The sequence below is a fragment of the Nyctereutes procyonoides genome, unplaced genomic scaffold, assembly GCF_905146905.1.
Source record: "Nyctereutes procyonoides isolate TBG_1078 unplaced genomic scaffold, NYPRO_anot_genome, whole genome shotgun sequence".
NCBI classification, from domain to species: domain Eukaryota; kingdom Metazoa; phylum Chordata; class Mammalia; order Carnivora; family Canidae; genus Nyctereutes; species Nyctereutes procyonoides.
Window position 1 is genome coordinate 31,128,430 of NW_026575052.1, and position 13,903 is coordinate 31,142,332.

General features: G+C 39.8%; 1 protein-coding gene across 1 annotated transcript in view; it reads right to left on the reverse strand.

The window, feature by feature from the left end:
• RAD17 (RAD17 checkpoint clamp loader component) overlaps nucleotides 1-13,903 on the reverse strand; it is a 30,336-nt gene extending 16,433 nt beyond the window's left edge. The window contains exons 1-10 of the mRNA XM_055331737.1: nucleotides 13,595-13,903; nucleotides 12,948-13,267; nucleotides 12,270-12,373; nucleotides 8,980-9,228; nucleotides 8,373-8,456; nucleotides 2,602-2,758; nucleotides 1,795-1,931; nucleotides 648-700; nucleotides 442-567; nucleotides 282-351 (exon numbers count right to left, since the gene is read on the reverse strand). Of these exons, the coding sequence (XP_055187712.1) occupies nucleotides 282-351; nucleotides 442-567; nucleotides 648-700; nucleotides 1,795-1,931; nucleotides 2,602-2,758; nucleotides 8,373-8,456; nucleotides 8,980-9,228; nucleotides 12,270-12,311 (918 nt within the window). The 5' untranslated portion in view covers nucleotides 12,312-12,373; nucleotides 12,948-13,267; nucleotides 13,595-13,903. The remainder of the gene's footprint in view (nucleotides 1-281; nucleotides 352-441; nucleotides 568-647; nucleotides 701-1,794; nucleotides 1,932-2,601; nucleotides 2,759-8,372; nucleotides 8,457-8,979; nucleotides 9,229-12,269; nucleotides 12,374-12,947; nucleotides 13,268-13,594) is intronic.

The window sequence follows — 13,903 nt, forward strand, 5'->3', positions numbered from 1 at the left end:
TAATATATGTTTCTAACCCTGCCAAGTGTCGCTTTCTAAAGTTACAATATAAGGGGCGGCCCGATGGCTTAGCGGTTTGGTGCCACCTTTGCCCAGGGTGTGATCCTGGAGGCCTGGGATCAAGTCCCATGTCAGGCTCCCTGCATGGAGCTTGCTTCTCCTTCTGCCTGTGTCTCTGCCTCTCTCTCCTCTCCCCCTGTTTCTAATAAATAAATAAAATCTTTAAAATAAATAAATAAAATTACAATATAAGATTCAAATTAGTTTCTTAAGAGGCTTACCTTGTTAGCTTCCATTGTCACTATTCGATTAAGAAATTTCATCATAATTGTTGGTGCCACAGGGTTAAAACTGTCAAAAGTTTTATGAAGAAAGGTAGTGGTTACATGATTATTTTAAAAATATAATGTACGAACACTACAAGCAGAAGTTTACTCTTACCTAATGTTTGCTATAGCACACTCTTCCTGAATTTCTTTGGGAAACAGTAACCTTTGATTATTATCTCCACTGAGACTGTCAGAAATTATAAATATTAGAGGACATCGACCAGTGTGCACATATCTCCTAAAATAAAATATAGCAATGTTGAACTATAAACTATTGCCATTTAATTCAACGTTTGAGGAAACTTCACTGAAACTCACCTGAGAATTTCATGTAAAGTATGAGAATCTCGGTAAAACTGGTTAGGTAAATCCTATTAAAAAATAGTAAGTATTAGTTCTATTATTTTGTGGAAAAAAAAAACTTTTTTAAAGATTTTATTTATTTATTCATGAGAGACACAGAGAAAGAGGCAGAAACACAGACAGAGGGATCAGAAACAGGTACCATGCAGGGAGCCTGATGTGGGACTCATTCCCAGCACTCCAGGATCACGCCCTGGGCCAAAGGCAGACACTCAACCACTGAGCCACCCGGGTGTCCCTATTCTTGTGTGAAAAAAAAAAAATTTTTTTAAGACTTTATTTATTTAGGGCAATCCTGGTGGTGCGGCGGTTTAGCGCCACATACAGCCCGGGGTGTGATCTTGGAGACCGGGGATCAAGTCCCACATCGAGTTCCCTGCATGGAGCCTGCTTCTCCCTCTGCCTGTGTCTCTGCCTCAATCTGTCTCTCTCTCTCTCTCTCTCTCTCGCTCTGTGTGTCTCTATGAATAAATAAATAAAATCTTAAAAAAAAAAAAAGATTTTATTTATTTATTCAGAGCGCGGGGGGGGGGGGGCAGAGTCACAGGCAGAGAGAGAAGCAGACTCCATGCAGGGAGCCCAATGTGGGACTCAACCCTGGGTCTCCAGGATCAGGCCCTGGGCTGAAGGCGGTGCTAAACCGCTGAGCCACCGGGCTGCTCCTTGTGTGAATTTATACAAGATTCATATTTACCAAATTAGGGGAAAAAAATGTTTCCTATTCAATGTACTATAACTAAAACTTTTATAGAAATTAAGGAAAATGTGAAAAAGTAGGTATCTTAAACAATAAAATGCATCAATGGGAAACCCAATTTTCAGATCAAATTTCTTAGGGTCACTACTAGTTACAGTATTTTCACTAAGACATCCAAATTATTGCTTTTCTACACTTAAGCCATTAAAGTTTTAAAGTTCATTAATCTATAGCCTCTCTATTCACGTTTACTGAAAAAGACCTGAGGTTTCTGCTATCAGGGAGCCTTCATGTTATATTTTACTACCATTAATACTATGGAGAAAGTTAATGCCACTATCAGTAAGATATAGCTTGCAATTATTTACTCAATAGTTACAGCAGGATCTCAAAATTTGTCCATACTTCAACCAGAATTATCCTCTTATCAGTTCTTAGATCATCTCCAAGCATTTGTAGTTTGTTATATTTTGTTGCTCTAAGTAGAAACTCCTTAAAAACTGCTATCTGAGATTGGTAGGGAAATACATGGAAGCTTGATTCTGAAAACAAAACAAAAAAACATATTTAACACTTTCAACAACTTATGTATACATATTACACATATGTAAGTAAACACGTTTCTAAACATATTCGCATATACCTGAAGGAGCTCACAACAGTGTAGATTTTTTCTGTTTAGGCAAAACTGCAGAAATTTAAAATAGGATATTCATTTCAAAAGACAAGAGTCATCATGGACAATGAATTTTCTATACCAATGAATATAATATAGAATTAACTGACTTCATGAAACAGCTGTCAATATAATAGTCACACAACTGGTAACAACATTTATATGTCTTTGCCTACACAATGAAGATACTCCAAATGAGTATGCTGACAATGAATCAATGTCAGACTTAATTCTCAAAGAATCTCATTCTCCTCTACTGGAAGAAAGCTTCCCCTCTTCTCCTGAAATTTTTTCTCTGAAATGGGTAAGTATGAAAGAAAATGCTCTCATATGGCTTCATTTGACTGCTATTCCTATTTTCTGAAGCTACTGATAGTGGGCAGAAGCCAATCTAGCAAAGGAGTGACAACATGGATTTTCCTCATAAAAACATATACCCAAAAGGATCTTAGGAATCTCAAGAATATAGATAGGAAGTCTCAAACCTTTAAACATACTTTTCCCACAATTTCCACAGCCTTCATAGCAAACCTTACCAGGATTAAATATCTCCTTGAAATCATCTTTTTGGAAGTCTGGTAAAATTGGATTACTCCACTCTTGTACTTGAATACCATGCTCTTTTGATAGTATTTTTACAGTTGTCGTTTTCCCACATCCAGGAGGACCTGTTATTAATAAAATAGATCCACCCTAAAACCAAATACAAACAGTAATCAAAAATCAAAGTAACTGGAATGCTAGACTATTATGTTTGAATTTTCTTTCAAATACTAGTTACTTCTATAAATATTTACTTAATCTCTGGTATATCCTAATATTACACTGATGTTAGCTGGATTATACCAGCGTTAGATAAAACAGGATAATCTTATTTCCTAAACTTTAAGCAAAGCTGCTGATAATTCTTCAATTCTTATATTATGTCCCTTCCAAGGACTACTTAGACAAAACAACTAAACTTCAGCTATATTAAGGAAGTAATGTCTGAAACAAGTATTTTTAGACATTACCTGAACTCAAAATTCTACCTTAATACAGATGTCTTTGGAATTTCTTTTTTAAGGTTTTATTTATTCATGAGAGGCACAGAGAGAGGCAGAGACACAGGCAGAAGGAGAGGCAGGCTCCCTATGGGAATCCCGATGCAGGATTTGGTCCCAGGACCCTGGGATCACACCCTGAAGCAAAGGCAGACACTCAACCACTGAGCCACCCAGGAGTCCTGATCTCTTTGGATTATATGCATTAGTACTAAACAGGTATAATATTCTTACAGGAGGATGTTAGAATATGATTCTTTAAGAAATGTATATTAAGAAACATATTTTACAGAGCTAGAACTCCAAGAGACTATATAGGTTATAGGTCACAAAAGTATCTCCTTGTATAATAAATCACATAAAAAAGTTAAAGTTTGAGCAGCCCCGATGGCCCAGCGGTTTGGCAACACATTCAGCCCGGGGTATGATCCTGGAGACCCGGAATCGAGTCCCACGTCGGGCTCCCTGCATGGAGCCTGCTTTTCCCTCTGCCTGTCTCTGCCTCCCTCTCTTAGTGTGTGTCTGTCATGAATAAATAAATAAAATCTTTTAAAAAAAAAGTTAAAGTTTAAAAAACAAAAAGTTAAAGCTAAAAAAATATCAGAAGATTACCTACATTCTCTGGTGAGGAAATCCTTGCTCAACTGTTTACCTTTACTAACTTATAAATAAGTGCCCTAGTACTTGGCCCCAGAAGAGAACCAGTCTCACTTTTTAAAATGTATAAGTGCATGAGTCACAGTGATACTGGCCATGAATAATGATTCAATAATATATATCCAATATGGTTTCTTTAAAAACAAATATAAAACAAGTTTATATTTTGATGACTTGAGGTAAATATGGACAGAGAAAGATTGGTAGGAACCTTACTCCTTATTTCTCCTAGGAACTATGATTCACTCTTTGCTTATTGTTTCTTGTAACTTTACAGGACACACCTAATGTAAATAATGATAACTGACTACTTTCAAGCAATAGTCTTTTACTTAAAAAAAAGATGAAGATCAAGCCTGCACACCCATATATGTTTCTTAGATAACAGAGTGAAGCATCTTTGTTTTCTGACATAGTGAGTACAGCCACATAGTAAGTTTTGCTTCCAGTAAGAGAAGTGGGAGATAGTCTATCAGAACACTAAAACATGAAGACTTTTGTTAATGCTTCTAACATCTACATTATAATAGTTTCCTTTTAAGTTTCCTCTTTTTAAAGTGAAATATAAATGACATATAGCAACCTGATAGTTTCAAATGTACATCATAGTGATTCGATAGTTTTATGTGTTACAGTATGATTATCGTGGTAAGTCTAGACCATGTATCACCACAGTCACTTGCAATATTGACTGTATCCCTTATGCTGTACATTTCCATCAAATTATAATAGTTTTACTGTATTTTGAAAGATGTTTCCCTGAATAATTAAATTCAGCGAATATTTTAAGTACTTACAATACATTTAAGAAAAAATAATTTTAGCTTCCCAAAGAAAATTCTTGAAGTTATCAAACATGTTTTTGAATAAAATGTCTTAAAATTACTGACATCATTGAACTTTTATATAAAAAAAGAGTATATGATTGATGAGATTCCAAATTCTTAGAGGAAGAAAGCTTTTAAAACCGTAGAGGAAATATTTTCCCAAATACCAACATATACACACACACCTAAGTTTATTAGAATATTAACAGTAGGGCAGCCCTGGTGGCGCAGCGGTTTAGCGCTGCCTGCAGCCTGGGGTGTGATCCTGGAGACCCAGGATCAAGTCCCACATCGGGCTTCCTGCATGGAGCCTGCTTCTCCCTCTGCCTGAGTCTCTGCCTCTCTCTTCGCTCTCTCTGAATGAATAAATAAATCTTAAAAAAAAAAAAAAAAAGAATATTAACAGTAACATGTATAGATTTAGAACATGATAATGTTTGTACTAAAAAGGTACTGGCAAGTAAGAAAACCTAGTGAACACTGAAATTATATAAATATTAGCTGAGCTAAGAAAATGCCTGGATGTAAGTGCATCAGGGAAATTGCCCAAGAAACTACTCACAGAAGGGAGATTTTTATGAGCCAGTGGAGGGATACCAATGCTGACACTGCAAATCAACCTTAAATACATTATCTAAACCCTAAACCAAATGGGTTAGATCCACAGACCAGACAGAAAAATACCTCAATTTAAAAAAGAGAAAGGTCTGTTAACATGAGAGGCAACTAAAACACTAATTCCTTCATGTCAAAGTTGAAAATTAAAGGCAATGAATTAAAATTTATCCTGTGTTTCCATTTGGAACTGTATTTAAAGGTAACTAGCCCGTTAGTGATGGCAAACTATTCTTCATAGAAAAATGCAAAAAAAAAAAAAAAAAAAAGAAAAAAAAATGCCAGATGGGCAGCCCAGGTGGCTCAGTGGTTTAGCGCCGCCTTCAGCCCGGGGTGTGGTCCTGGAGACCCGGGATCGAGTCCCACGTTGGGCTCCCTGCATGGAGCCTGCTTCTCCCTCTGCCTGTGTCTCTGCCTCTCTCTGTGTGTCTCATGAATAAATATATAAAATCTTGAAAGAAAGAAAAGAAAAGAAAAGAAAAGAAAAGAAAAGAAAAGAAAAGAAAAGAAAAGAAAAGAAAAGAAAAGAAAAGGAAAAAAAAGAAAAGGATAGATGCCAGCTAACAATTACAGAATAGTAAAATTTAAAAATCACCATTTCACGGGCGCCTGGGTGGCCCAGTCAGTTAAGAATCTGCCTTTGGCTCAAGTAATGATCCTGGGGTCATGGAATCAAGTTCCGAGTTGAGCTCCCTATTCAGCAGAGTTGGCTTCTCCCTCTGTCCCCCTCCCCACCATTTATGCTCACTGGCTCTCAAATAAATAGAATTTTTTTTTTTTTAAGATTTTACTTATTTATTCACGAGAGACACAGAGAGAGAGAGTCAGACACAGGCAGAGGGAGAAGCAGGATCCATGCAGGGAGCCCAACATGGGCCTCGATTCCAGGTCTCCTGGATAACACCCTGGACTGAAGGCAGTGCGAAACCACAGAGCCACCCAGGGCTGCCCAAATAAATAGAATCTTTAAAAAAAAAAAAAAAAAAAAGCCACATCTTTTTTTTTTTTTTAAAGATTTTATTTATTTATTCATGAGAGACACAGAGAGAGAGAGGTAGAGACACAGGCAGAGGGAGAAGCAGGCTCCATGCAGGGCGCCCAATGTGGGACTCGATCCCGGGACTCCAGGATCACCCCCTGGGCCGAAGGCGGCGCTAAACCGCTGAGCCACCTGGGCTGCCCCCACATCACAATCTTAACAAAATAACTGAATTCAAGCAAGGACTGAAAATGGATGCTAAAGCACTTACACTTACGTGAAAGACTGCTGGGGAAACAGACATTTAACATTGTCAAATTAACTCCCCATATGTTATGTGGCAGCAGGGAAAATAATTTCACAACGAAGTTTTCTATTTTCTTAATTTAGTGATCAAACTTTATATGAAAGACAGCAGGTGGGATCCCTGGGTGGCGCAGCGGTTTGGCGCCTGCCTTTGGCCCAGGGCGCGATCCTGGAGACCTGGGATCGAGTCCCACGTCGGGCTCCCGGTGCATGGAGCCTGCTTCTCCCTCTGCCTGTGTCTCTGCCTCTCTCTCTCTCGCTCTCTGTGTGACTATCATAAATAAATAAAAATTAAAAAAAAAAAAAAAAAAAAAAAGAAAGACAGACAGCAGGAAAACCAAACCTGTCTTATGGTATGGTGCAATATAAAATATACGTAGTATTTTAAAAGCATTCTTACAAAAATGTTCAACTTGAGTCTAATCAAACCCTTGAGTCAAATTTCCAGGCTATAGGAAATACAGGATAGAAGAACAAGCTAGTCATCAAGAGGAAACAACCTGACAAATCTGGAATGTGAGAGTTCTACAGGTCACCTGGGCTGGCCTCTTCAGTAAGGCAATGTCTTAGAGAAAGAGGGTAAAAGGGGACCATTCTAGATTTTTTTTAAGATGATTTTTTTTAAATTTTTTATTTATTTATGATAGTCATACAGAGAGGGGGGGGGGAGGGAGAGAGAGAGAGAGAGGCAGAGACACAGGCAGAGGGAGAAGCAGGCTCCATGCACCGGGAGCCCGACGTGGGATTCGATCCCGGGTCTCCAGGATTGCGCCCTGGGCCAAAGGCAGGCGCCAAACTGCTGCGCCACCCAGGGATCCCCCCATTCAAGATTTTTGAACACCTAAGAGATCTAACAATCAAATGCAATGTGTGGTCCTTGATTAGATCCTGGTTGTAACAAATCCACGACATATAACATTCTGCAGACAAATGGAGAAACGTGAATATGAAATGAGCATTAGGTAACCCTAAGGAATTATAATTAATTTTGTTAGACAGAATAAGGGTACGTACAGTTGATTATGAAAGTGCTTTACTTAAAAAAAAAAAAAAGAAAAAACTGGCATACTAATGTTTCCAGAAATCTGAATGAAATGTCACATATTCGTATTTTAAAATACTTTATATAAATACCTTGAAATATTTAAGAGTGGAAATGATGGGTATATAATGGGCATTATAGTATTCATTTATTATTCTATTTTCTTTTATGTTTGAAGAATCTCAAAATAAAGTTAAGTTTAAGAGAGAGAAAGAATATTCTAGCTTGGAGGCTAAGAGTGATCACAGAATTAGGAAGTGAAACAAAAAACATCAGCCTTAAAATGAATGATGACTGTTTTAGGCTGTATTTAGTACAAAAACTAATATGTAATTTGCCTGCTTGCTTCAGTGTAAGATAATCTGATGTGTTAAATATACTAGCACCCTAACTGGCATATTACGCTTTATAATGATGATGAGACTTAGGCAGGAAAAAGAGATACAAGTAAAGGAGATATCTCAAAAATTTTGAATCTTTTAGCAAAGTTTATAGTAGCAAATCAGAAACTTTTTTTTATTTTAGGTGATCTGGACTTAACAAAATCACCATAAAGATTTAGCTTCTTCGGGCAGCTGGGGTGGCTCAGCAGTTTAGCGCCGCCTTCCGCCCAGGGCCGGATCCTGGAGACCCAGGATCGAGTCCCACATCGGGCTCGCTGCATGGAGCCTGCTTCTCCCTCTGCCTGTGTCTCTGCCTCTCTCTCTCCCTCTCTGTGTGTCTGTCATGAATAAATAAAATCTTAAAAAAAAAAAATTTAGCTTCTTACAACTTCTTGTAAATCAGAGAAACACACGTCATGTTATATATTTTAAAAACACATTTCTTATTGAATTACCTGTTTTGGTTGCCTTTCTATGACTTTAGCTTTTAACCAGGTTTCAACCTCTTCAATTTTCTTTTTATGCACAGCAAGTTCATGCTAAAAATTTCAAGTTTAAAATAAAACATTTTAACTCAAGGATTTTTGGTATAGCAGCACATATTAATCTAAATCATTTTTAATGAAACTAGCAAACAACATGTTATGAGAAACAGTCTTTGTTATTACACTTTTGTATATTGAAAAATTCTGTTCTTAATGCTGACACCATTGTATGAGACTTTGGGGCAGGTTTGGAATTATGTAATTTTTTGAAATCCTGAAATACATTTTGGGATGTGAATAGGGAAAGATATTACATTTAAGAAAAAAATTAACAGATCAATTCTGTGTTGATTAAATTAACAACAAATTCTGTTGGGATTAAATTAAATCTAAGACAAATATCCGATGGTAATTTCAAAGTAACTTGAGAAATGCTGAGAAACAGAACATAATAAAAACTAGGAATTATCTTTTTTCTAATTAATTCAAAGCTTTTTATGAGTAGTAATCTAAAAATGTACAATCTTCTCCCTCCTGAAATTAAATTATGTATGCCTGTTTGCATTGTATACAGTACCTGAGTTTCTGGTTTGTATTTATCCACCCATGGTTCATTTTCAGACAGATATTCTTTTGAATTTTCGAGACCATAAATGTGTTCTGATGGCTGTTCTCTTTTTCTAGCTGGAAATCTGCTACTTTCTAATCTTGAAGGCACATTTTTCCTTCTGTGACTTGAGTTATTCACACCTAATGATGTGGCGGTAATAGAGATGCACGTACTCTCTGAAAAATCATCAAATGATGGGTCTACCCAGTCTGTTACCTGAAAAAAAATCATATAAGCATTACATTATCTGCATTTATTCCCTACATAAGTACTCTACAAAAAAAAAAAAAAATTGACATATTTGCAACATTTTAAATAAAAACCTCAGAAACTAGTTCTTTAAATTAAGACTGGCACAGTACATATTATTTTTTTTACTTCATGGTTGGTACATATACATATTTGTCCACTTGACCAGGGAAAAGACGAATGCCATATAAAGGAATATAGAATACAAACTTAATTTTTTTACTAATAATCTTCCCAGTATAAAACACACTGATTCTTCTTAAGCTCATTTGTAGGACTGAAACATGAATATTAAAATTATGTACCAAAAAAGAAGCAAAACAAAGAAATAAAATATTATTTTAACCATATATAACTGTACAAAGAGTAAACCTGCCTTGTCCTGGTTAATACATTCACAAACCAAGAACCATTGCATATAGCTAAATAATCCCTAGCATCTTTAGGACTTGGAGAAGATAAAGCCTAAGAATCTTAATGCTATGAATATTTTGTAAATCATGATTATATTACTCTTCAGCCCATAAAGGAAATACTATTTTCGTAAAAGGGAAGCAGGCTTTCCAGGGAGGATGATTTGTTTACCAGATTCATCTAAGAAAACAAAACTGGGATAAAAGAGCAGGAAAGTCAGTGAGTCCTACCTCATGTTCTTCTGGTCTATAGAAATTGCTGATCTTTCTCTACATTTCCCTCTAACGTTACCTTTTTTATTTTTTTATTTCTATTTATTTTTAAGATTTTCTTTATTTATTTATTCATGAAAGACACACAGAGAGAGAAAGAGAGAGAGAGGCAGAGACACAGGCAGAGAGAGAAGCAGGCTCCATGCAGGGAGGCCGACGCGGGAATGGATCCCGGGACCCCAGGATCACGCCCTGCGCCAAAGGCAGGAGCTAAACCACTGAGCCACCCAGGGATCCCCATCATTACCTTTTTTAAAGAATCCTTTCAAAATACACACGGAGAAAGATGATGAATCAAACAATTTAAACCCAAAACTACTTAGGAGTCTTAAAAACTTTTCTTTTAGCAACTAAATTTATTTTTTTTAAGATTTTATTTATTTATTCATGAAAGACAGACAGAGCGAGAGGCAGAGACACAGGCAGAGAGAGAAGCAGGCTCCATGCAGGTAGCCCGATGTGGGACTCGATCTCGGGACCCTAGGATCATGCCATGGGCCAAAGGCAGGTGCTAAACCACTGAGCCACTCCGGGATCCCCAGCAACTAAAATTTTTAAGATGAATTTTCTTAACATTCCCATGCTATAAATATAAAAACTTAGCTTAGTACATGGCTTTTGAAATTCCTTGGCTGGCTAGTAGGGAGGAATCAAGATTATATTTCTCCTGAAGAATACTCAGCCATAGTTGTGAACTATTTGTTACACAATGCTGAGGAAAAGCAAGCTGGGGGTTAGAACTATCTTAGGAATGAAAGTCACACTTCACACCCCCTTTAAGGAGAGAAGGTTAGGAATATTATTGTCAGTGAGAAAAGAAATGAAGACCTATGGGGAAAAATTTCAGTCATAGCCAAATAATTAATTTCTTATTCTTCAAGACTGTTCATAATACTACAATTTTGGCTCTTCTATTTTTAAGAATATGGGGGCATTTTTAAGAATGGGTGGCTCAGTTGGTTAAGCTTCTGCTCAGGTGGATCTCAGAGTCCTGGGATGGAGCCCCACCTGTGAAGTGTGCTTCTCCCTCTCCCTCTGCCTTCCCCCAGCTCCTGCTGGTGCTCTCTCAAATAAACAAAATCTTAAAAAAAAAATAAAAAAATTAGAGTATGCAGGGGTACCTGGGTGGCTAGTCGGTTGAACCTTGACTCTTGGTTTCAGCTCAGGTGGTGATCTTAGGGTCGTGAGATTGAGCAGAGCCTGTTTAAGACTCTCTCTTCCTCTGCCTCTCCCCTGGCTCACTGAAACTCTCTCAAAATAAATAAATAAATAAATCTTGAAAAAAAAAAGAATATGCAAAAATATGTTATATTAAACCTTTTGATAGCAAATCTGATCTTGCAATTCTGATCTCAAGTTACTTATACATTTTATAAGTTTGTTTCTTACATAAATGTGGACTCCTATTTACTTGGGGGGGGGGGAGGGAGAAACAGTGAAGTTTAATAATTTACTTAGGATCAGAGAAAAACGGGACCCACCACTAGGAAAATACCCTGTAAATGACCATGACACTGAATGACCCCCATCCTACTCTACCACTAGCCTTGCTGAAAAAAACATATGATTTTTACGAGGCAGGGCTTGTGGTTAAGCTTTATTTTTATTTATCTGTTTTTTTAAGATTTTCCTTATTCATTTATTTGAGAAAGAACGAGACAGACCGGGAGGAAAGGGGCAGAGGGGGAGGGAGAGAGAGGAAGAGAATGCTAAACAGACTCAGCACTGAGCACACAATCCACTGCAGAGTTCAATCCCACAACCCCCGAGATCATGACCTGAACCAAAACCAAGAGTCTGATGCTCAACTCACTGAGCCTCCCCCTCGTTCCTCTCCCTGTCCGACACCTCTTGTTGTCATACATCAACACTACCTACGACTCATATATTTCTTTTTACTGATTTTTCATTCAAGAGATTTCAGCCTTTCTTTGTGACAGAGATGGCAAACACTTTTTCAAAAATTAACGTTGTGCTGGGGATCCCTGGGTGGCGCAGCAGTTTGGCGCCTGCCTTTGGCCCAGGGTGCGATCCTGGAGACCCGGGATGGAGTCCCACGTCGGGCTCCCGGTGCATGGGGCCTGCTTCTTCCTCTGCCTGTGTTTCTGCCTCTCTCTCTCTCTCTCTGTGTGACTATCATAAATAAATAAAAATTTAAAAAAAATTAACGTTGTGCTTTTAGTCATTTCACGATTTATTATTACAATTTTTAGACCACCAATTAGAACGTTACTGGGCCTCGCTGCTTTAATGGCATTAAGAACATGCAGAAAAATCATTATTTGGAGGCAATTATGACATAGCCATTTTAGCGTATCATACCTTTGTGGAAGATACCTTTGGTCTAAGAAAAGTTTTTGACATTATAAACTGTAATAGCTCCCATCCGTAGTATGCAACCTGTAGTACATTAAAGTATAATTCACCTAAGGGAAACAAAAGGGGAGAGAGAGAAAAAAAAAACTCAAATGAGGAAAAAATAGGAAACAGAAATATAGTGATATAAACCTAATCTGCAGTATGATAAAGGCTCAAGAACTAGTGAGACAAAAAAAACAAAAAACAAAAAAACTAGTGAGATGACGTCAACATAGGTGAAGGAGTCCAAAATGCTAAAATAAAGTTTACTTTAAAAAAATAAATAAAATTAAAAAATAAATAAAGTCTACTTTTAATTACTATAAATGAGTCAAATAACCCTGAAGGGGTATCAACAGCACGTGAACTCAATAATGTATTACAGAAAGCGCAAAAAAAAAAAAAAAAGAAAACAGAAAAACCACATACTCGACATGTCACCAGTGAGAAAACCAGACAATTCTCTCTGCGTGGTTCCTGTGCTGAAAGTTTGAATTTCCCTCATTTTATTTTATTTATTTTTAATTTCCCTCATTTTAAATTACAGTTCCAGGTTACCCAAATCCCCGCAAAATTTCAAAAAAACAAAAAAAGCAACCCCAAACAGCAACCTCACCAGGTAACAAATCCACTTGTACTTACTTTGGGAAAAGACTTTAAACCTGACCGTTCACGACCCTTGTGACCGACGGGGAGAGCCGGGGGCCGCGCTGGGTCTCCGACCCCGACCGAGCCCGGCGTCCGCGGCAGCCGGGGGCTCAGCAGGGGGTTCGGGGCGCGGGGTCGGCAGGTGCGCACCCGCGGCGGGGACGCACGGGCGGCGCGTGTAGGGCGTGCAGGCTTCCACGCGCGACAAACCAAGCGCTCGCGGTGCGAGGGGCCTCGGCTCTGAAGGTGCAGAAAACACGTTCGGAGGAGCCGCCGCCGGCAGGGCTGCTCTCACGGCCGGGGCGCCAGTCGCTCTGTGAAAGCGAGACCGACAGTTACCTCCTTTCAGAAAGAAGCCGAGGGTCCCGGGTGACGTCAGGTTCCGGCGGTGGAAGCGACCCTGGAGCGCGGCGCCGGGCGACCCCCCCCCCCCCCCGCGCCGCGGAGCCGAGGCCCGGGCGCTGCCCGTCGGGGGCCCTGAGGCGGCGAGAGCCGAGCCCCGACCGCGGCCAGCAGGGTGCACCCCCAGCGCTCGGCCGCAAGGGGAGGGAAGGGCAGCTCGGAGGACGAGCGTCGGGGACGCGGGCCGGCGCGGGGGCGGACACGGGATTCACGACGGGGCCGCGACCCGGCGGCCTTACTTTCCGGGAGCTGCATCCCCTCGTGGGCGGAGAGGAGCGGACGAGCCCGGGCTCTGCTCCCGTCCAAGGACCCGCTCCCGGCCCCGCTCGGGCCCAGCGCCGAGCCTGTCGGAGGTCCCGCCCCCCGGGGGCCTTCGGGGCCGGCCGGCGCTTCCGCGACGCGCGGAGAAGGGCGGCCTCCGACGGAGCCGGGCTGGGGCGTCTCCCGCACTGCCCGACCTGGAGCGAGGCCCCGGCCTGCGCCCCGCGCCTCGGCGTCCGCGCCGCCAGCGTGCGCTCGGGGGCTCGCGGACCAGCACTCGGGCACGG